The 22,436-nt window shown below is 35.2% G+C and overlaps 1 protein-coding gene across 6 annotated transcripts in view; it reads left to right on the top strand.

Annotated features, from left to right (window-relative positions):
- PHKB (phosphorylase kinase regulatory subunit beta) overlaps positions 1 to 22,436 on the top strand; it is a 214,910-nt gene that overhangs the window by 100,102 nt on the left and 92,372 nt on the right. For all 6 annotated transcript variants that reach the window (XM_072827267.1, XM_072827266.1, XM_072827263.1 and 3 more), the window contains 5 exons: positions 5,937 to 6,000; positions 14,641 to 14,736; positions 15,862 to 16,059; positions 19,857 to 19,914; positions 20,710 to 20,787. In XM_072827267.1, coding sequence (XP_072683368.1) covers positions 5,937 to 6,000; positions 14,641 to 14,736; positions 15,862 to 16,059; positions 19,857 to 19,914; positions 20,710 to 20,787 — 494 coding nt within the window. The remainder of the gene's footprint in view (positions 1 to 5,936; positions 6,001 to 14,640; positions 14,737 to 15,861; positions 16,060 to 19,856; positions 19,915 to 20,709; positions 20,788 to 22,436) is intronic.

Here is a 22,436-nt window from a genome sequence, read left to right as displayed (position 1 = left end):
ACTTATGTCCCTGGAATCAACTCCAGTTGGTCACTTATGGTGATAATTCATTTTTTATGTTACTTAATTCTGTTTGGTAGTTTTTAAAAAGGATTCATATATATATATATGAATGAGAGATATTGGTGCATAGTTGTTTTTCTGTGTACTGTCTTTGTCTGGTTTTGGTATCAGGGTAACGCTAGCTTCATAAAATAAACCCCAAAGTACTTTCTTTCCTGTTTTCTGGAAGACAGTATGTATGTGTTAACTTTTTTCTTTTTTTTAATGTTTGATAGAATTCTCAAATCATCTAGGCTTGGAGATTTCTTTTTTTTTTTTTTTTTTTTGGCTATTTTGAAATTATGGATTAAATATCCTTAAAAGTTATAGGGCTATTCAAATGATTTATCTCATATTGGGCAAGTAGTAGTAGGTAGTCCTTTTCTAGGAATTGATTCATTTTTTCTAAGTTGTCAAATTTTTATATGTAGAATTATTTGTAGTGTTCACTTCTTATCCTTTTGAGATTACTATGTCTGTAATGATATTAGGAAAAAATAAAAATATTGGTCATTTCTGTCTTTTGTCTTATTTTTTTGTCAGCCCTGCTAGAGGTTTGTCAATTTTCATTAGCTTTTCAAAGAATCAGTTGTTTCATTGATTTTTTTCTATTATTTTTGTTTTTAATGTCATTGATTTCTGCTCTTACCTATATATATTTTTCTGTTTGCTTTAGGTTTATTTGGCTCTTTTTCCAGGTTATGTTGAAGCTTAGATAATTGATTTGAGGCTTTTTTCTCTTTTTTCTAGGGTATGCATTTAATGTTATACATTTCCCTTTTAGCATTGCTTTATCTGTGCTACACAAATTTTGATGTTATATTTTCATTTTCATGTTGAAATGAATGTTGAGTATTTTTTTAATTTCACTTAAGACTTCTTTGACCCATGTGAATTGTATTCTGTTTAGAAATGTTGGTAGATTTTCCTAAGGTCTTTATGTTGTTGATTCTAGTTTGATGTCATTGTAGTCAGAGAACATATTAAGGTTTCAGTTGTTTTATATTTTTAAGGTTTTATTTATGGCTAAGATATGATCTATCTTGGTATCTGTTGGTTGGCACTTGCAAAAAAAATGTACTCTTATGTAGGTTTTTATTAGCTTGGGCTATCATAAAATACCACAGAGTGGGTAGCTTAAATACTAGGAATTTATTTCTTACAGTTCTAGAGGCTAGAAAGTCCAAGAGCAAGACCAAAGTGCCAGCCAATTTGATTCTCTGGTGAAGACTGTCTTCCTGGTTGGCAGATAGTCACCTTCTTATACTGTCCTCTCAGGGCAGAGAGAGAAAGAGAAAGCAAGATCTCTAGTATCTCTTCTTATAGTGACACTAATGTTATGAAGGCCACACTGTAATAACGTAATCTAAACCAGATTACCTTCTAAAGGACTCATTTTCAAATATATGAAACTGGAGGTTGGGGCTTCAATGTATGTATATTTGGGGGACATAATTCAGTTTGTATCAAGAGTGTTATAAAAATATGCATTAGATTGTGTTGGCTAATGGTTCTTCTGTGTCCTTGCTTATTTTATGTCTAGTTCTACTAATTGTTGAGAAGGGAGTGTTAAGTCTCAACTATAATTGTGGTTTTGTCTATTTGTCCTTTTAGTTCTATCGATTTTGCTTCACATATTGTGTAGCTCTTTTATTTGGTGCATGCACATTTAAGATTGTTCTGTCTTCTTGGTAAATTGATCTTTTCAGCATTATATAATATCCCTCTGTGCCCCCAGTAATTTTGCTCTACTGTCTACTTAATCTGATACTAATATAGTCACTCTTGCTTTTTTTAAAATTAATGTTTGCATAATATTTCTTTTTTTATCCTTTTACTTTCAGTCTGCCTATATTGTTACATTTGAAGTGAGTTTCTTATAGACGATGTATAATTGGGTGACAGTTATTTTTGGTTTTTCTATTCTTTTTTTTTTTAAGGTTTTATTTATTTGAGAGAGAGAGAGAGAGTGCATGAGTGAGCACAGGCTGGGGTAGAGACAAAAGTGAGAGGGAGAAGCAGACTTCCCACTGAGAAGGGAGCCTGAGGAAGGGCTCGATCCCAGGACCCTGAGCTGAAGGCAGACATTTAACTGAGCCATCCAGACACCCCGGGTTGTATTTTTAGATCAGTTCTGCCAATCTTTCCTTTAATTGATACAGTTAATGTAATTATTGATATGTTTGAGGTTGAGTCTATCGTTTTATTTTGTGTTTATTCTGTTTTTCATTTCTCTATTGTTCTTTTCCTACCTTCCTGCGGATTCTTGAACATGTTTTAGAATTCCATTTTGATTTATGTGTATTGGATTTGAATGTATCTTTTTGTGTAGCTTTTTAGTGGTTGCTGTAGTTATTACATTATTTATACATAATAACTCAGCTTTTTGATGTCATCATTGTACCAGTTGGAGGGAAATATAGAATTACCCTTGCCCATCTGTGATATAATTATCTTAAACATTTCCTCCCCATACATTTAGAACCACGCAGTTTTACTTTTGCTGTAACTATCACACATTAAGAGGAGAAGAAAAGCCTGTTGTATTTACCCATATTTTTGCTTACCATATTCTTTTTTCCTTTTTGATTGTTCCAAGGTTATTGTTTTCTTTGCCTCTTTCTATCATTTCCTTTCTGTTTTGAGAACTTATTTTAGTCACACTTTTAGAGTAGTTCTGCTGGTGACAGATCTCTTTGTTTTATCTGAGAATGTCTCACTCAGACAGATAGATAAATAGATAAAAGGATGTATTTACTGGTATAAGATTCTGGGTTGATAGTTCTTTTCTTTTAGTGCTTGAAAAGTTTTGTGCCACATTTTTTTAGCTTTCATGGTTTCTGATAAAGAAGTTGCTATAGTTCAGTTGTTTTTCCTCCTATAGGTAAGGTATTTTCTCTGGCTATTTTCAAGATTTTATTTTTTTAAAGATTTATTTATTTAGTTATTTATGAGGGACACACAGAGAGAGGCAGAGACACAGGCAGAGGGAAAAGCAGGCTCCATGCAGGAGCCTGATGTGGGACTCGATCCCAGGACTCCAGGATCAGGCCCTAGGCCGAAGGCAGGCACTAAACCGCTGAGCCACCCAGTGATCCCCAGATTTTTTATTTTTAAGTAATCTCCACACCCACTCTGGGGCTCAAACTCAACAACCCTGAGATTAAGGGTTGCTCATTTGACCAAGTCAGCCAGTATCCCTTAAGATTTTTACTTTGTGTTTTCAAAATTTACAATGTGTCCTAGCATGAATATTTTTTATTCTGTTTGAGTTAGCTGTTTGAATCTGTAACTTTTGTCTTTTGCTGAAGTTTTCTGCCATCATTTCAAGTACTTGTTTTAGCCCTGCCCTTTTTCTCCTGTCTTTCAGGGAGTTCAATGACATGAATGTTAGATGTCCCACGGGTCCCTGAGGCTCTCTTCATTTTTTTTTTTTTCAGTTTTGTTTTCTCTCTTTTGTTCAGATTGGATTATTTCTATTGTTTTATCTTCTAATTTAGTTATTTTTCTTCTATCTTCTCTATTTTACCATCAGTCCTGTTTACTGAGTTTGTTTTTCTTTGATTATTTTATTTTTCAATTCTAACAGTTTTGCTGAGACTGTGTCTTAGCTGAGGCTTTCTATCTTTTCATTTTTTTCACTCATATTCATAATTGTTCAATGAATCATTTTATCATGGCTGCTTTAAAATTTTGTCCCATAATTCTAACATCTTTTTCATCACAATATTACCATTAATTGATTGTCTTTTTCTTTCAGTTTGAAATCTTTCTGTTTTTAGATATGATGAGTGATTTTTTTTTTTTTTTTTTTTTTATTGAGACATGAACATTCGGGTGTTATAGGACCCTGAGCCTTTTTTTAACCTCTTACTTTAGCTGTATTTTTTTTATACCACCCTGGTAGGGAAAGGGGACAGAAACATCACTGTATTATTGCCAGGTGAGAATGTATTGCCAGATTTTTTTGTTGATACCCAAGATGGGGATTCCTCATTACTTCTGGGCTAGGTGGGAGGTATAGCTCCCCAGTAGGCCTACACTGATACTTCCCCAGATGGAAAGGATAGGAATGCTTCATTACTTATTCCCAATTGGCTTCCACTTACATGATAGGAAAAGGGTATAAGTCTCCTTACAGCTGGGCATTAGTGAAAGTACTGACTCTCTCCATTGGACCTCTTCTGGTGCCGTCACAGCAGGATAGGGAGGTTCATTTCATTAATGATGGGTAGGGGTGGAAATCTAGGCTCTTTGTATGATTTTCACAGTATGAGGAAGGGAGACTTCTTACTACCCATTGGGAATGAAAAGTCTTGGCTTCCTCTTTGGACTTTCTTGATAGCATCACTATTGAGAGGATTGATAAATGGATGTGGTTCCTCATTATAGACTCTGGTATGTAGAAGTTTGGGTTTCCCACTCAGCCTTTATAGGACTAAGTTGGGGTAAGGCCACAGTTTTTTTTCTGAATGGTTATTGTCTAAATGTTTTCTGTTTTGCTACCCTTTTCCTGGTCCTTTGTCAGGCTTTTGTTGAGGTTTTTTTGTATGCACCTACTGGCACTTCCTACTTGTTGGCTTCTTTAAGTCTGTTGCATTTGAGGCAAAAAGGAAACTTAGAGTATTTACCACAGTGTTGTTCCTGGAATCTCGAGGTTCTTGAAGCCAGTCTGCCTTATTCCTTATTCCATTGTCTGAGCTTTTTATGTTTGCTTACATAGTGTCCAAGGTTTTTAGTCATATTTAGTGAGAAGAATTAGGGAAAGTTACGTCTGTTCCACCTTTCCATCCATGTATTTCAAAATAAGTTTCCCACCTCTTTCTCTTCTTCCAAAGTAAGTTTCCCTATCCTGTAATAAAAGTAGTGCTTACTTAAGAACATTTCATGTAAACAACCCATAGAAAATGTGGATCATGATGATATGAACAGCTTAGAACAATGATTCTCAAATTTAAAGCACATTCAAGCACCTAGAGGGCTTCTTAACATTGATTGTTGGATCCCACTCACAGAGAGAAGTGAGAACTGGCATTTCTAATAAGTTCCCAGGAATGCTGCTGCTCTGGGGACCATACTTACGTACATATCACTGCTTTAAAGAAACGCTTAGATGATGATAGACCATTATTTTTGAAAATATTAATGGCATATGCAGTTGCTTTAAATAAAAAAATATAAGTAAAATAAACTAGATACTTGATCTAAAATATTTAAAGGTTGATATTTATAAGATGACAATGCCACACTTAATGAAATTAGGATCTTCCCATTTTTCAGCACTATTATAATATGGCATTTTAGAGGCCAAAGGGATACACATTTTATGCAAAGAAGAATATGACAAAAAATGAGATGTGTGGTGATCATTTGTTCTTTGAGTAATAAAATAATGCCTATTTTATTGGACACTAAGCAAAGAATGTTTGAATGGGTATATTAAGCTCTAGTAAGTATATGACACGCAAGATCTTTTTTAAGGCTCAGTATTGATGCCAGGAAAGCTCTGTTAAATTGATCTGAACTAATGATGCCCAACCTGGTTATTATTGAGTACATTTCATCATAATACACCTTCCTCTAAAGTTCATCTTTTTTTTCCCCTAGAGTTAGTGAATATAAATGATACTGGGATTAAAACTACTCCCATCAATAGTATGACCATTTATCTAGATCAAGGTGAACTTAGAAATATTTTTCCCATAAGATCACTAACCATAAAAAAGAAAAATTAAAATAGTGAAATGTCAGATTAAAGTCTCTTAGACATTATTTTTCTCCTGGAAGTTGTTATAAGTGTTAATAAAGAAACTTGCTTGTGAATATTCATTAGATAATGGTTCTTATTTTGTAGCCAGACATCAGAATTCTAAAGTATTTCTTTTCTCTTTTAGCTCTGTTGGCTTAGCAAAAGCAGCACTAGAAGCGATTAATGGATTCAACCTCTTTGGCAACCAGGTAAAAAACAAAACAAAACAAAAAACAGGAATATTAACAACAAACTTTGATTATTTTATTGAATTACATGATTAATTAATTTGGCCATTGATTTACCAAGTCATTTCTTATGATCAAAGAATTGCCTGAAATTCATGTAGCAAACTCATGGTTGAACATCCTTTCCTTTGAATGTGATTTGCTAGTTAAATTATATTTTTCTAACTAAAAATATTGCTTAATTTAAAAATATCCTTTGATAAAGAATTCTCATTTTCTTTGTTTAATAATTTTTCCCTCAAGTCTCTTCTTGAGCTTTCAAATTTTTATTTCTCTTTTTCCTTTTTTTAAAGTAAGTTCTGTGCCCAACATGGGACTTGAACCCACAATCCCAAGATCAAGAGTCACATGCTCTACTGACTTAGCCAGCCAAGCACCCCCAGTTTTCACGTTTTTAAATATTCCTCACGTTATAAACCACTTATATTCTATGTCAGTTCCCATGTTGATTTTAATTTAATGTGTATCAATATATATCTTATGCTGAGGGGAATTTGTGTAATGTGTGGAGCCAAAGAATTGGAATCTTTGATCCTAGTTTAACCCTCAGCTGGCTGTAATTTTATGTCTAAATCTCATTTTCTTTGGGATTAAAAGGAAACTCTGAGGGTTGCCCTAAATTTTCATGATTTGTTTAACCAGTTTCTCTGTACCTAATCATTGAACTACCCAAGTGACCATGAACTGAGTTGTCAATGAAAGGCAATACTATGTAAGAATACAGGTTACTTTTCTGAATCAAGGAGTAGACTAATTTTCTTTTCTTTTCTTTTTTTTTTTTTAAGATTTTATTTATTCATGAGAGATAGATACAGAGAGAGAGAGGCAGATACACAGGCAAAGGGAGAAGCAGGCTCCATGCAGGGAGCCTGACGTGGGACTCAATCCCAGGTCTCCAGGATCACACCCTGGGCTGAAGGTGGCGCTAAATCGCTAAGCCATCAGACCTGCCCCTAGACTAATTTTCTTTAGCAATTTTTGTAGATTTCTAAGATGAGAGGGTAAAGGAAGTTTCCAACTGATACTATAATTAACCCTAAGCTATTAAAATGCTAAGTCAGTGCAGATACATTTTAGGAACTTAACGCAGACGTGCAAAATGTGACTTGGTTTCTGTTTTGGCAGTTATAATACTATGCACCTCAAGCCTTGAATTTAAGAATATTTCAAGTTGGAGTATGGTAGCAAACTGCCTCTTTTCTCCTCCCTATATATACAAACTGTCTTTTCCTCTCACTCCGATTTCCTCTGGAGGATGGCTTCTGGTTATATCCAGGACATGAAGAATGAAGAATGAGCACAGACATGAAAAGATTGGGAAGAGGGGAGCAGCAATTCATTCTGGTTCCCAAGAGGTGACTCTCAATCACCCACTCCCATACCGTTTTTCCTCTCTCAAGACCTGTGGCTGGAGAAATGGAGGGATCAGAGCTTGTGGGGATAGAGGGGTGTTATGAACGTATTGAAAATCATGAGTATTAATACTATACCTCTCCTTGAGATTCTCAGTTCCTCTAGCACTAATCCCTTAGCTTGTATCAACATTTCCGTCTCTCTCGAAGTGTCACCATACTTATGGAAGTCCCACATGTATCTTTCAATGCTTTTCTTTTTTTTTTTTTTTTTAAGGTTTTTCTATTTATTCACAAGAGACAGAGAGAGAGAGAGAGGCAGAGACACAGGCAAAGGGAGAAGCAGGCTCCATGCAGGGAGCCTGATGTGGGACTCGATCCCAGGTCTCCAGGATCACACCTAGGCTGAAGGCAGCACTAAACTGCTGAGCCACCTGGGCTTCCCCAGTGCTTTTCATTTCCTTTTACCCCTTCCTTACTCCATACATTCATTTAAATGTGTACATATGTATGAATGTGTGTGTGTAAATACAAATATGTAGAGAATATATATATAATAAATAGAGATAGACAGATAAATAGAGGTAGATAGGATGAAAGGGAAGAGTAATATGGCATAAAGAAATGACATTGTTACATTGTTTTCGGAGTCAGGAAACAGAATCACTGTATGCTCTGTACTCCCACCAGTGAGCTCTGTAACTTTGGCTGTTTACCTATGTCTCAGCTTCTTTGTTCTAAAAAGGTAGACATAATGATACTAGGACCTAACTGAGAAGGTTTTCCTACAATTAAAAACAATTAGCATAGTGCTTGGCCAAGATTAAACCCTCATTAGGTGTTATCTCTTGTTGCTATTAATGAATTTTTGGTAATACTGATAATCCTAAAGAAAGGAAATGAAGGGATTGGACTGAAAAACCTCTAGAGAGTATCTCAAGGAGATAGAGAAGAGTCATGGACTAAACTAGTAGTGTTACAGTAACAGTCTAGAAAAATGCAGGTCTTGCTCTTCTGTTCTCCATGGCCTACCAAATAGTGGCCGTGTGCAGTTCTGTGTGTTTAGGTTGGATGTTCTTAAGTGGTGGTCAGCTCTTTTTTGCAACTGTGTCATCTCCTTTGATGTACTTGAACATTAACATATGCAGCTTATGTATCTGGTATATACCTGCTCCACCTACTTACATACCCACACATGGAATGGCACTTTTCCCAACTGCCTGTCTCTCAGGGCTCTGCCTTTAGTCGGCTCTTCCCAAGAAGCTCTCATAAATCTCTTAGCCAGAACTCTAAAAGCACTGAATTGCTTTTTTATACATTCTGATTTTTAATTACAAATATACTGCCAATATTGTTACCCAGCCATAATTTCTAATCTTGGCTACACATTGGAATTATTTGAAGAACTTAAAGAACAATAATGATGGCTGGATTCTACCCCTAGAGATTCTGATTGAATTGGTCTGGGGGAGACCTTGATGTTGAAGTTTTCATGTACTGCCTGGGAATTCTAATGTGCAGCCAAGGATGAGAACAACTGCTCTAAGCAGAGTTCATTCTTGACCTTGTTTAGCTTGTGTCTGTTTCCAGCTGAGCTATACACCAAATTTCACTGACTTGACTATTCCTTGATTATTTCAGATAGAATTTAGACAAATAATGTCTTATTCCTGTAGCCACACAGATGTTACCTATTGCAAGTAGAACCCCTCTTTGTCTTCCTTTTTTTTTTTATAATATCAGAGAGAATCCTAGTTTTGCAAATTCCCACCACTAGAACAGTTTAAAAAGAGGTACCTGCTAAACAGTAGCACATTTAAAAGTGCATGTGATTTTTTTTTTTTTTAGTGTTTAATCATCTTATAATATTGCTTCATGTACTTAAAAGAGTTGTGGTCTCATTAAAGGTGAGCAGCTAGAAAAAGAACTAATATAAAAAAGAAATGTTCAGATGAAAACCCAAAGAAACCTCTTCAAGACTTGAGGGATTTCAGGTCACATGGGTATTATCATTAATATTATCAGTTATTTCTAATATTGTTGGTACAGTGTTTTGGAAGACCTGCTCAAGTGTTTTAAAGACTTCTTTAAATTAATTTAGAGCTTTCCAAAAATGCTTCTCCTGTTGGTGGCAACTCAGAGAGTCATAGATCTTTGGAGTTAGAAGGGTCCTTCTCTCAAAATGAATGGTCAGAGAGTTGAGATGACTTTTCACAGGTCATGAAACAGAGGCAAAACCAGGAATTAAACCAAAGCCACTTGGTAATGAATCTGGAATATCAGCTATTAGTACAGGAAATCTTGAATCTTGAATGCTTTCCACCTTTAGAGGTGACAGATGTACTTTTTCTTTTCTTTTTTTTTTCTTTAAGATTTATTTATTTATTCATGAGAGAGGCAGAGACATAGGCAGAAGGAGAAGCAGGCTCCATGCCGAGAGCCAGATGCCGAATTCGATCCCAGGGCCCTGGGATCACGCCCTGAGCCGAAGGCAGATGCTTAACTGCTGAGCCACCCAGGCATCCCAGCTGTGCTTTTTCTTGAGAAACTCTTAAGGCATTTTCTTCTTTTTTTTTTGAATGAAATTAAAATTTTTATTGAGATAGAATTGATATATAACATTCAGATGTATGACAATGACTGGATATTTGTATATATTGCAAAGTGATCACCACATTAAGTCTAATTAACATCCATATATAGTTAGAGTTTTTTTTTTCTTGTGATGGGAACTTTTAAGATCTATTCCCTTTAGCAACACTCAAATATACAAATACAGTATTATTAACTATAGTCACCATGCAGTACATTATAGCCCCAAGATTTATTTTATAATGGAGAGTTCATACCTTTGACCACACCATTTTCTCCTTAATTATTTTTTTAAATTTTTTATTTAAATTCAGTTTGCCAACATATAGCGTAACACCCAGTGCTCATCCTATCAAGTGCCCTCCTTAGTGCCTGTCACTCACCCCATCCCCATTTTATTGAACTTCTGAAGGAGGTATCAACTCACCGAACAATGCAAAGACTTGCATTTTACCCTTTGTGTACTGTATATGACAAATGTTTTTATTTTTATGGAAATTATTGGGTGGAAAAAATTTTTAGCTTTCATTATGACTAGCATGTGTTTCTACTTCCTTTTTTTTTTTTAATATTAAACTTATTTTATTATTCAGGAAGAAAACCCATTACTTAAATACTTACTCTGAAACTATTTTCAAAATTTATTTTCCTTTGTGAGAGACTAAGAAGAAAATATGATAAAATGGCTTAATTTCTTTACTGAGAAGTTTATAAAAAAGGCTAATTTGTAGCATTTAGAAAAATAACTCATATAAGCCTCAGTGTGACAGTTATATATTGATCATGGTTTCAATATATATTCTGTATAAATATAAATTTCTATATATTGTCAATATTCTGTGACAATATATAGAAATATTATTATTAGAAGTAATGTTTAAGTAAATCATAATTTACACTCAGCAAAGTGTCATCGACATTGTTAGCATAAGCTTTGTGATTCCTGGATCTGAGTCTTTTTTTTCTTTTAAGATTTTATTTATTTATTCATGAGAAACAGAGAGAGAGAGAGAGAGGGAGAGAGGCAAAGACACAGGCAGAGGGAGAAGCAGGCTCCATGCAGGGAGCCTGACATGGGACTCAATTCTGGGTTTCCTGGGTCTCCAGGATCTCGCCCTCAGCTGAAGGCGGCGCTAAACCACTGAGCCACCCAGGCTGTCCCCTGGGTCTGAGTCTTAGCTCTGCTCTTCTGAAACCTGAGAACCCTTAGGTTCATCTCTTTCTGTAGTTTGAAAAACTCACATCCTTTATGTGAGTAGGATCTTCTGTAAAGAAAGAAGCATGGTTTGTGGGAGGAGCTACTGGAGGCTATTTGACAATTTGTAAAAGTTGGATATTTACACACCTGTTGCCACCCATAGCCATGGTGCAGAGGGGTAATGCCCAACAGTAAATATCCTTTCTGTAAGAATACAACGTTCCAGGATCTGCCACAAAGCTAAGAGACAGCCTGTTGCTGAGCTAGGAGGAATATGGTTTCATCAGAGTGGTGTGGTTTTATCCTGAGAATAGAGAAGGTATCATATATAGTAGATATACTGACCAGTTTCATTGTTTGATTCTTTGCTGATAGATGAGGACAGCAAGCCAATAGCTCAGGTTCAGAGAAGTGATTAATGGGGAAAAGAAAGACCCAGACAATCCATCAAATAATTTCACTTTGAATTGAAATTAAAGAGATCAGCAGTACCTAATGGTCATAGATGTCTCCCTTGCTACTATCTCAGAAAGATTTGTTGTGGGCATGAAGCCTGGGGTAGATGGGTCATTGCAGCTCTTACCCACCACTGAAACTGAAGTCCCCAAGACAGTAGTCAGGTTGAATCAAATTCTAGTGTATTTACTAGGACACAATTACAGAAACTCAATTTGGGGGTTAAAGTTTGATCTACCACTCTTAAAATATAGTCTTTAACTGGAGTTGGGCTATTATGACAGAGTTGTGATGATTTCAGAAATGGAAGATGAAAATAAAATATCCAAAGCTAATCAGTTAATTTACAGTGATATATACATATAAAACATCCTTTCATATTTGTGCCTTTAATTGGAGAAATCAAGATACTAACAGATGAGCTGAGGTCAGAAGGTAAAAGGTGATGACTGGAGAGATTGCTCATATTATGAAAAGTGTTCAAAGCAATGGAGACATATGTAGCTTCCTTTGAAATTTACAGTCCTAAAATTAATGTGTCTGATCATTTAAAGAAGGTGATAATTAATTCCATATGTAAGTTTTCCTTGATGACTTTTAGAAAAAGTTGCTTCTGATTAGGAATAGTGGCCCATGGCTTTGGATGAATTTTATTCTCCTGTAAATATGGGTTATATACCTAAAGCATGGTGTATTTTTCAAGAGATTGCCCAAACAATACAGTTAACTAACTTTTGATCTTTATCTCAGTGTTAAAATATGGTAACATTATGAGATTATTTTTCCTTTTGGGTATATTTGTTAGAAGCTGGCAAAGGAAGAGACCTGAACAAATACTTTGAATTTAGGTAAACAAGCCATTTATTTTGGCCAGAAAATAGAAGTTGGCTGTTTATATTAATTAGGTAATGTCAGGAATTGCCAAATTTGCCGTTTCACTTTGTTATTTCTCTACTTAGATTGTATCTTTTAAAAATTCAATTCAAGGCAGACTGATTTGACATGCAGTTAACTTTATTAATTATCAGCCTAAGGATAAACCGTGAGTCTGATTTTCTATACTCAGAGATTCCCAACATCTCATACCCATTTATTTCTCTGCTGCCTTATTCTAATCACCCTATTTGCCCCCCTCTCCCCCAAAATTCATAACTTAGTTTACCTTCTCCAGAAAGTCCCCAAGTGCCCTATTGTTTTTCTCCTATTAACTTAAGAAGTTTATTATCATTAGTATTCTTTCATCTAAGCTAATCATTTGGTATGTAGCTGGGTATTGCTATGTGCAGTCTTTTTGTTTTGCTTGTTATTCATCTTATTTAGGGACTATATATCACCTGGGTCAGTTCCTTGAGAGAGGAGATCAGGTCCTATCTTGTTTATTTTTCTCAAAGGATAGAGCATTTGACTCTTGACAATGGCAGCTACTGTGTCAAGCTTTTGTTGGGCTCAGATTTATGGCTGGAAATGAGGAGTTGAGACTTTCAAATCGTAGGAAGGACACTTTAGCATTAATCTCGTTGTTCAGAGGTAGCTTCACTCATTTTTATTTATGATCAGTTAATAGAGATTTAAGAAATGATACCATGATAGAAAAATTATTTTATTTCATGAGCTAATATTCATGTATGAACAGGTTAACAGGAAAAATATACATATAATGAGTCTAATATTTGGAGGTGGGGCCTACTAGTACTAGATTTGGAATGTCAGTTTAGGTGATTGATTGATTCAAGGTATTTTAGTTTCAGGGTTAAATACATCTTTGAAGTTGGTGTAAGTTTGGATGAGACTTAGAGGGTAATATTAAAGTAACATGAAAGTTATAAGAGTTCTCTTTTTCCTTTCTCCATGTATTTTTCTGAGTGTTCTCTTATTATGGAAGTAGTCTTTGTATTCCAATTTCATCTCTTATGTTTTCAAAATATTTAGCTTCCCAGTTAAAGAACAAAGCCATGTTTACTTATGACTATGCTCTCGGATATGGAAAGTACTAATGGCTATATAGTAAATTTTTAAAAATTTTGTTATCAGACCAATTGCCATTTTTTTACACCTATCTTTTTAAGTTTTTAGTTCTTATGTGAAAGATATTTTTTAATGTGGTAAGTTGTACAACTCAGTGGTTATGATGTGAGGTTCTATGTCAAAGACCTGATTTTTGAACCCTTGCTCTGTTAAACTAGGAGTTAGAATCCTCTTCATTAAAATGGAGATAATAATATCTACGTATTGGGGATTAAGTGATCCATGTGAAGCATGAAGAGCAGTGCTTGACCTCATGAATATTAGCTAGCATTATGTGCATTATTATTATTAGAGATGCTTCTATCTCATTTTTTCCTTAAAAGATTTTTATTTATTTATTCATGAGAGACACACAGAGAGAGAGGCAGAGACACAGGCAGAGGGAGAAGCAGGCTCCATGCAGGGAGCCCGACATGAGACTTGATCCTGGGTTTCCAGGATCCCACCCTGGGCTTTAGGTGGCACTAAACCACTGAGCCACCAGGGCTGCCCCTATCTTCATATTTTAATCAAGTAGTTCTTTACAGCTTTAATTCTAGATTGTATCTAAATTTGTATAGTTTGATCATATAATCACAGTTCTTTTTAGGACTGTATAATTCAGATTTTGTGCATCCTAATTCTTGCTTTATTCCTTGCCAAAATACTAGCTAAACTATTTTTATCTTTATTAAACCAAATATCCTTAATTGATTAGTTATCTTTTAATCACTACATTTTGAATTGTAAGATGACTAAGGAGAAATAGGGAAATTGCAAAAATAATATTTATTTCTTTTAATTATAAAATTAATGTTTATTGCAAGAAATTTGAGGAATACTGGAAATATAAAAAAGAAAATTAAAATCTTCTGTAATGCCACTCTCAAATGTAACCAATGTTAATATTTTTGTGAAATTTCTTACAGCCAAAATGTCCAGCATTCTATAATTTCTTTTTTCTTGATTCAGGAAATGTGTTTTTCTTTCTCGTTCCAGGGCTGTTCTTGGTCGGTTATATTTGTGGATCTCGATGCTCACAATCGCAATAGGCAAACTTTGTGTTCACTGTTACCCAGAGAATCAAGATCTCATGTGAGATATATTTATAATAAATTAATATGTACTACTATTTATGATTGCTTTCCCAAGAAAGTGCTTAAAATGTTACAGATTGCCAGAAGAGATGAAAAGAGAAAATAAATGTTGCCTCTCGCTCCACCATCCTGTGGAGGCTTAGTTCAGGAAGTGAGCAGAACTGTGGACAAAGCTACTTTGTCCTTGGGTCTTTTGTAGAACTATAGAAAACTAGACCTTTTTTTTGAGGGTGGGGTAGAGAGTAGCAACATTATACCAAAATGAAATTTTTAGTCATAGAGTATTAGAAAAGTATTTTTCATGATTTATATTTCTTTTAAATAAAATTACCTGCTTTATTTCTTTATTCTCATGTAACTCACTTTCAAACTTGTATATGCCTGTAGTACCGGATTACAGATTTTTCTAGGGGTTATTTGTGGGTCTATTCTTAGAAAATACCCCAAATAAAATAATTTAATTATTTAAAGAGTATGATTTAAAGAAATAATACAAGATCATGATTTAGAAAAAAACAGAACCCACAAATAAGCAAATAATAATAGAATATCCACTCATTATTTCACCACTCAGTAGTTTTAGGGTGGCAACATTTGGGTTTATATGTTTCCACATATTTTTATATACATATGTAACATTTTTGTTTTACAAAACTGGAAGAATATTGTTCATAATGCTTGATAGTCTAATTCTGTGTGGACATATTTCCATATCTATAAACATTTCTACAATATAAATTTTTATGGCTGCTAATTTACTCAGCTAATTGTTGGACATTCAGATTGTTTTCTGTTTTCACCATTGTAAACCAATGTTATGACAGACTAAGTTATAAGTAGTAATTATCTGTGTTAAATTCATGCACATTGCTGTTATTAATGTCCTCGAGTTTGAGTCGTGTTGAATATTGAAAATACTCCTTATCAATGGATAAAGTTTTATCTCCTCTGTTAGGTTCATCAAACTATGTCATATAAATGTCTGTCTGTCCCTTGGAGCACAGCAGTCTCACTGTCAGTTAGATAACCTTACTGACTTTTCATCTCCCTGATTCTCCTTGGTCTGTGCTGATCATTATCCTGTAGACACTAACATTCCCTTCTTTTTTCTTATTGCCCCCAGAACACAGATGCTGCCCTCCTACCCTGCATCACTTATCCAGCATTTGCCCTAGATGATGAAGCTTTGTTTAGCCAAACACTTGATAAAGTGGTTAGAAAATTAAAAGGAAAATATGGATTTAAGCGTTTCTTGAGAGATGGATACAGAACATCATTGGAAGATCCCAACAGACGCTACTACAAACCAGCTGAAATTAAGGTATCAAAAAATATTTCATATCATAACAGAGGAGTCAAAAGCACTGATTCAGGAAACAGACTTCTTGGGTTTGAACTCTGGCACTGCCACTTACTCTCTGGCCTTGGGCAAATTAATAAACTTCAGTATGTTTAATACTTTTCATTGTTAAAATAGTAATAGTATCTACTATTATTTGTCCTGTTATTGAAATTTGTATGAGGATTAAATGAGTTAACATATCTTTAAAGGTGATTCAAATGGTTCTGGACACAGGAGTAAGCTATTGGTAAATGTTAGCCTTACTAGCTAGTGAGGCCCATTTGCTCATATTGGGCCATGGTGATTCACTGGATGAATAATTTTTCAACTGAACTTTCAGTACTTTGTCTACTTGCTCCATATCATTTGCCTTACATAATAGAAAATACTTAATTGTTTTTTTTTAAGATTTTATTTATTTATTCATGAGAGACAGAGAGAGAGAGACAGAGAGAGAGAGAGGCAGAGACACAGGCAGAGGGAGAAGCAGACTCCATGCAGGGAGCCCGATGTGGGACTCGATCCTGGGTCTCCAGGATCATGCCCTAGGCTGAAGGCAGCGCTAAACCGCTGAGCCACCACGGCTGCCCGAAAATATTTATTTGTGATTCAACTTTCAATCTTTTAAGCAAATGCTCTTTTTTCTGTTTTACTTAGACATTTCCCTTTGAAATATAGTCCTCTAAATATTTAGTTTTAAATCATTTATTTCAAATGCACATACATACCACTTTATCTAGGTTTATTCTAGCTATTTTTAATCTGTCCAGAAAACTATAACACCCAAAAAAGGGTAAGCATCCATCTACATTGGTGAAGACTTTTCTTTAGTGGTGTAGATTGAAAAATATTTTTGTAAGCATGGTCATAACTTTGAAGATAGGTAAGGGACCATGAATCTGTATATAGAAAATGTTTAGGCAACATTGTACCTTATAACTTGTTAGGCAGTTAAATACCACTCTTAATATTTAATACACACTTAGATTTGCTGGACAACTAGACAAGCTATTTATCTTTTTTTTTTAATTTCATAACTGACTATCATCTGAAAGCATTAGGAGCCATATTATTGTGTACATATTTGAAACTGTAATTTATAGCAGTCTATAAATGGTCAAAGGATCCATTTATCTCTTAAACACCTTCAGATATTTCTCCTCTATTTAATACATTTCCTGAGCTGATTTATAGCACTTACATTTGAATCGTACCACCTTGCAAATTTTCAGCTTTGGATCGGTCAAGTAGAGGTTCTTTGTCTCTGTACCTGCTGCTGAGCACCAGTATGGACAGCCATAGCAGTACTGACAGATGCCATCCCAGCTTCAGAACACCTGTGTTGGTTCAGTCCTCACTGTTGTCCCTACTGCTGTGTGACTCTGCAGGAACTCCCCTTACAAGCTTTTCCAGCTTTTTTCCTATTTGTATTCAAGTTCCCAGACGTGACTTCTTACTTCATAGGTTTCATTTCTATTTGACTTTGCTACTGTAGCTCTCCTGCATCCATCCCTACCTCCATCTCTCTTTGTTTCACAGAAGGTGATGTCTGCCCTTCATCCCAGGGCTATCCTCCCGTATGTACACCCCCTTCTGGTCTCTTTTACTTCCTTGGGGTTATTACTATTATTTGTTTTCTTCTCTGATAGAAGCATGTCTGCCTCTGCTTCTTTCTTTTTTTCCTCTTCCTCTTCCTCACTTCTCCCTTCCTTCTGTCTTGTACTCCCCCAACTCCAATCAGCTTCTTTTCCTCAGCATAAACATAGTGATGTTCATCATTTAAAACAAAAACAAAAACCTTTACTCCTCTCTACCTCCAATCATCTCTGTCTTTGTAGCCACACTTCTGAAAAGTATATAGTCTGTTCTTGGTGTGTCTCCTTGTTTGCCTCCTACTCACTCTTTCATATTATATTCCAGCTCTGCTTCAACACTTCCCAGTAGCCGTGTTGGTGTCTGGGTTTAGGTAACTGGGTAGTGGATGATTTTCTGATCTTGTTTCACCGAACCTCTCTCCTTGGCATTTGAATGTTTTAACTGAGTCTTCTTTCTTGGAACATTCTCCACTTTCTCTGGGCCCATTCTCTTCCTAATGCTCTTCTTTGTCTTTCTTAGTCTCCTTTTCAGGCTCTTCTTCTGCCACTTCTTAAACTTTGCCCTTTATGGGATACCTGGGTGGCTCAGCGGTTGAGCACCTGCCTCTGGCTCAGGGCGTGATCTGTGGTCTCAGGATGGAGTCCCACCTCAGGCTCCCTGCCTGGAGCCTGCTTCTCCCTCTGCCTGTCTCTCTCTGTGTCTTTCATGAATAAATAAATAAAATCTTAAAAAAAAAAAAAATTGCCCTTTTCCTGAGTTTCATCCTTAGTCCTATTCTCTTTTCATGCTATCCATGCAGTCATAACTTCAGCTATCACTCTTAGCTTCAGATCTCCTTTATCCCCTGAGTATGTTGCCATGTATCCAGCTGCCTTTTGAACATCCTTACTTGGATGTCCTTCAGTCTGCTTATGCTCAAGCCCCAAACCTGAAGGTCATTTTAGGCTTTTCCATCTCATTCAGCTTTCTTTGTCATTCCCCAGGCCTAGTAGATTTAATCTCCTTTAAATCTTAACATCTGTCCCTTCCTCTCTGTTAACTCCTTGGTTTAGGTTAATGATTCATAAGCAAATGATTTTATGACCCAGGAGACAAGCAGACATTTTTCATTGTCACAACTTAGTGGGTGCTACTGACATTTGGAAGGTAGAGGCCAGAGAGGGTACTGAAAATTCTATTTTGCATAGAACAGCCTCTACAGCAAAGAATTATTTGCCCAAAATGTCAATAGTGCTGAAGTGGAGAAACCTCAGTTTAGGCTATCATATTTTCTCTTTGGATTGCTTCCAAGTAGCCTTCCAGCTGATCTCCTTATTTCTTGCCCCTAAAACTGTTCAATACTGCCAGCTGACCAACTAGTAAGTAAATCTAATGAGTAAATCTGTTTCCACTCAGTATTCACCAGTTGTTCCCTGTCACTTCTAGATCAAAGTCTCAGTCTTTTAACATAATTTCCCACCTCCTTCTTGATGTGGCTGGCCTGGCCTAGCCTGGCCCCAGCCCACCTCTTGGGTATTAACTTTCATGATTTCTTGCTTGCTTGTTCCAAAAATACTGAATTGCTGGTAGTTTCTTTAACAAACTTTGTTCTCCTGTGCATCAGTAGTTTGTACTATTCTTTTCTCTGCATGGAGTTCCCTTAGCTCATCTCCCCAGAGAAATCCATCAAGCCTTAATTGAAGCATTTCCTTTCCTATTATCCCTTCCCAATCCCTGGGCAGACTCAGGTATTTCACTTCTTATGTTCCTGATGTATTATGTATAGACATCTCATATAATACTATAGTTGTTTATTTACATGCCTGACTCACCATTAGGCTAGGAGCCCTTGAGGGCAGGTTCTTTCTTTCTTTGTCGCCATAGCCCTCTGTCTAGTTGATGCCAGGCATTACTAAGTACTTAGTAAACACTTATTGAATGAATGATCACTGTGTGATGGATTAAATGAATGAGATTTTGAATAAGAGTTCTAAGAATTTTTTAAAAGAACAACAAAACTACTTACATTAGTCCAGTTTTGTTACTACTATATAAATCTTCTATGTATATCCTAACTATAATGTTCTAACAATCATTCTATAAATGTAATTAACATATTTGTTCTAATTAATATAATTGTTCTAATATAATTGTTCTAGTTAACTTCATTGAAATCTTTAATATTTTATTTTCTGTTTTAGCTGTTTGATGGCATTGAGTGTGAATTTCCCATATTTTTCCTTTACATGATGATTGATGGTAAGTGAGTTTTTCTCCTAAAATTTAAGCTATATAATATAAATGGTTTAAAGAAAAGCGGATGAAATATGATCCTTCTAGCTAGCAAAAGACTACATTTCAGTGATGTTAACTGCTCTGCATTTTTATATGCTGCTCTTCTGCTTTCGGAGTGAATGTTAAGTCATTTAAAGAATTAAAAAAACACTTTGAAGAATTTAAGAAATGATACAAATATATTTTCATATTTGCAAAGAAAAATTTTTTATGAATAGTAATAATGGGTATTATAATCTGTGACATTGTGAATATAACATTTACAGTTCAGAATTGAGAAATTTCTATTGAAATTCAATTTTCAGTTCTAAATGCTAACATGTCCTTCTAAAATCAGTTTCCAAAAAAAATAAAAATAAAAAAATAAAAAAATAAAATAAAATAAAATCAGTTTCCTGGAATAATATCATACATATTTGCATGACCTTTTTTCAATTTTATTTATAGTATTTATGTACAGAATTACCAAAATAAACATAACTGGGCTAGTAGTTTTTTGTTTTTTGTTTTTAGAGGGAGAGAATGGAGAGGGAGGGACAAAGAGAAAGGAAGGGAAAGAATCTTAAGCAGGTTTCTCGCCCAGCATGGAGCCCAACCACCAGGCTCCATCTCACAACACTGAGATCATGACCTGAGCTGAAATCTAGAGTTGAATGCTTAACTGACTGAAGCACCCAGGTGCCCCCAGTAGAGTTTTCTAAGTTTTCTGTGGTACTTACTGAGCTCAAATGCTGTTGGATTTTATATTTTAAATTTCAGGAGTTTTTAGAGGCAATCCCCAACAAGTAAAGGAGTATCAGGATCTTCTGACTCCAGTACTTCATCATACCACAGAAGGTATAGTTGGATTGTTTTTCAAGAAATTCTTCCTCATATTTTCTTAATGTTGCTTTGAAATGTATAAATGATTCCTTTTTAAATATAGCAATTTATATTACATTGTAAAAAGTGAATTGAGCCTTCAATGAATTATAAAGAATAATGTATTAATTTGTTATTATAAATGTGTGTTTATAAAAGGAGTTCATTGAGCAATGCAAGGATGGAGAATAAACTTTAGGGGGTTATGGCTATAGTAATTACAAAATAGTTTACCAGGTGGGCACAGGTTCTTTTCCTGCTATCTACTATGAAACTCCTCCACTCTGTGTAGAGTGACCACTTTTTCTCCAGATCATCAGAAATGCCACGTTCAGGTGAATGCTGCCCCCCTACAGAGGGTTACGTTAAAAGACTCTATCCTAGCCTAAAGGTACTACCATTGCCAAGATCATTTTGGCCTCCTCTTTAGAGTTGCTTCTTGGGCCTTTAGTATATCATTTTGAATGTCTGCCTTCTGCTAACGTCTCATCCTTTGAGGATGGGTTTAATAATAGAAATAGCTAAAGGACTCTTATGAGTATAGTATATTGGTTTTAGTTAAACACCAGCAGGGCCCATAAAAGAAGATAACTAATTTTTCAGTATGACTAGAAACTAATTCTCAAAAAATTACAAAGAAGAAGCTCCAGATACTTTGGGGATTGGAAGTATTAATAAATAAGAACATATTCTCTTGAGTAAATAGTTTTATAAACATATTTATCTGAAAGTGAAAAATCATGATGTGGGTGGGTAAAAAAATGGATGGTCTTATGGACATGGTATGCAAATTTGCAGTTATGGCACTGGGCCCTGTTCCTCATGTGATGTTTGTAATATTCTTTATGGTTTTCCACAAGTCTTTTCAAGTAAAAACTTCATAATGTGTGTCCACCCTTTAAAATCCTTGTAATATTAAAGTAGTGAAACATTTGTGGATAAACATTGAATTCCAAATAAATATTAATTATTAAAAGCAGTTATTTATATTTTCAGCTCCAAATAACAGTTTTCCAATATGAGAAATGATGTAATGTATGCTGTAATGAATATAATATTTGAAATTCCTTGAATCAGATCTGTTAGCATTCAGTGGTAGATCTTTGATGCATTGAGGGGGTAGTTTAGTGTACCACAGTTTAACCTTTATCATGTTCAGAGAATGATGTTCAGAGTATTCTTTGTGTGCCATAGACCTTATTACTGGTTTTAGACACAAATATAACTGTTGATTGATGTATGAAGGAGGCAAATTTTAGGAATATCTGTGGAATTTATTAGGAAAAATAAGTTTACTATGGGCTGACAGTGCAAAAAGTCTTCTGTAGCATTCTACAAGAATATTGGCTTTTTTCCTTTTGTGTTATCCACCAAGATTTTAGTCTTTTTTTTAATATATTTTATTTATTTATTCATGAGAGACACAGAGAGAGAAAGAGGCAGAGACACAGGCAGAGAGAGAAGCAGGCTCCATGCAGGGAACCCAATGCAGGACTCGATCCTGGGCCTCCAAGATCATGCCCTGAGCTGAAGGCCGACGCCCAACCGCTGAGCCACCCAGGGATCCCAGATTTTAGTCTTTGAATAATAAATTTTAGTTTCCATCAGGGAATGTATATATTTAT

The sequence above is a fragment of the Canis lupus genome, chromosome 5 (genome assembly GCF_048164855.1).
Source record: "Canis lupus baileyi chromosome 5, mCanLup2.hap1, whole genome shotgun sequence".
NCBI classification, from domain to species: domain Eukaryota; kingdom Metazoa; phylum Chordata; class Mammalia; order Carnivora; family Canidae; genus Canis; species Canis lupus.
This window is presented reverse-complemented; position numbering and strand designations above follow the sequence as displayed.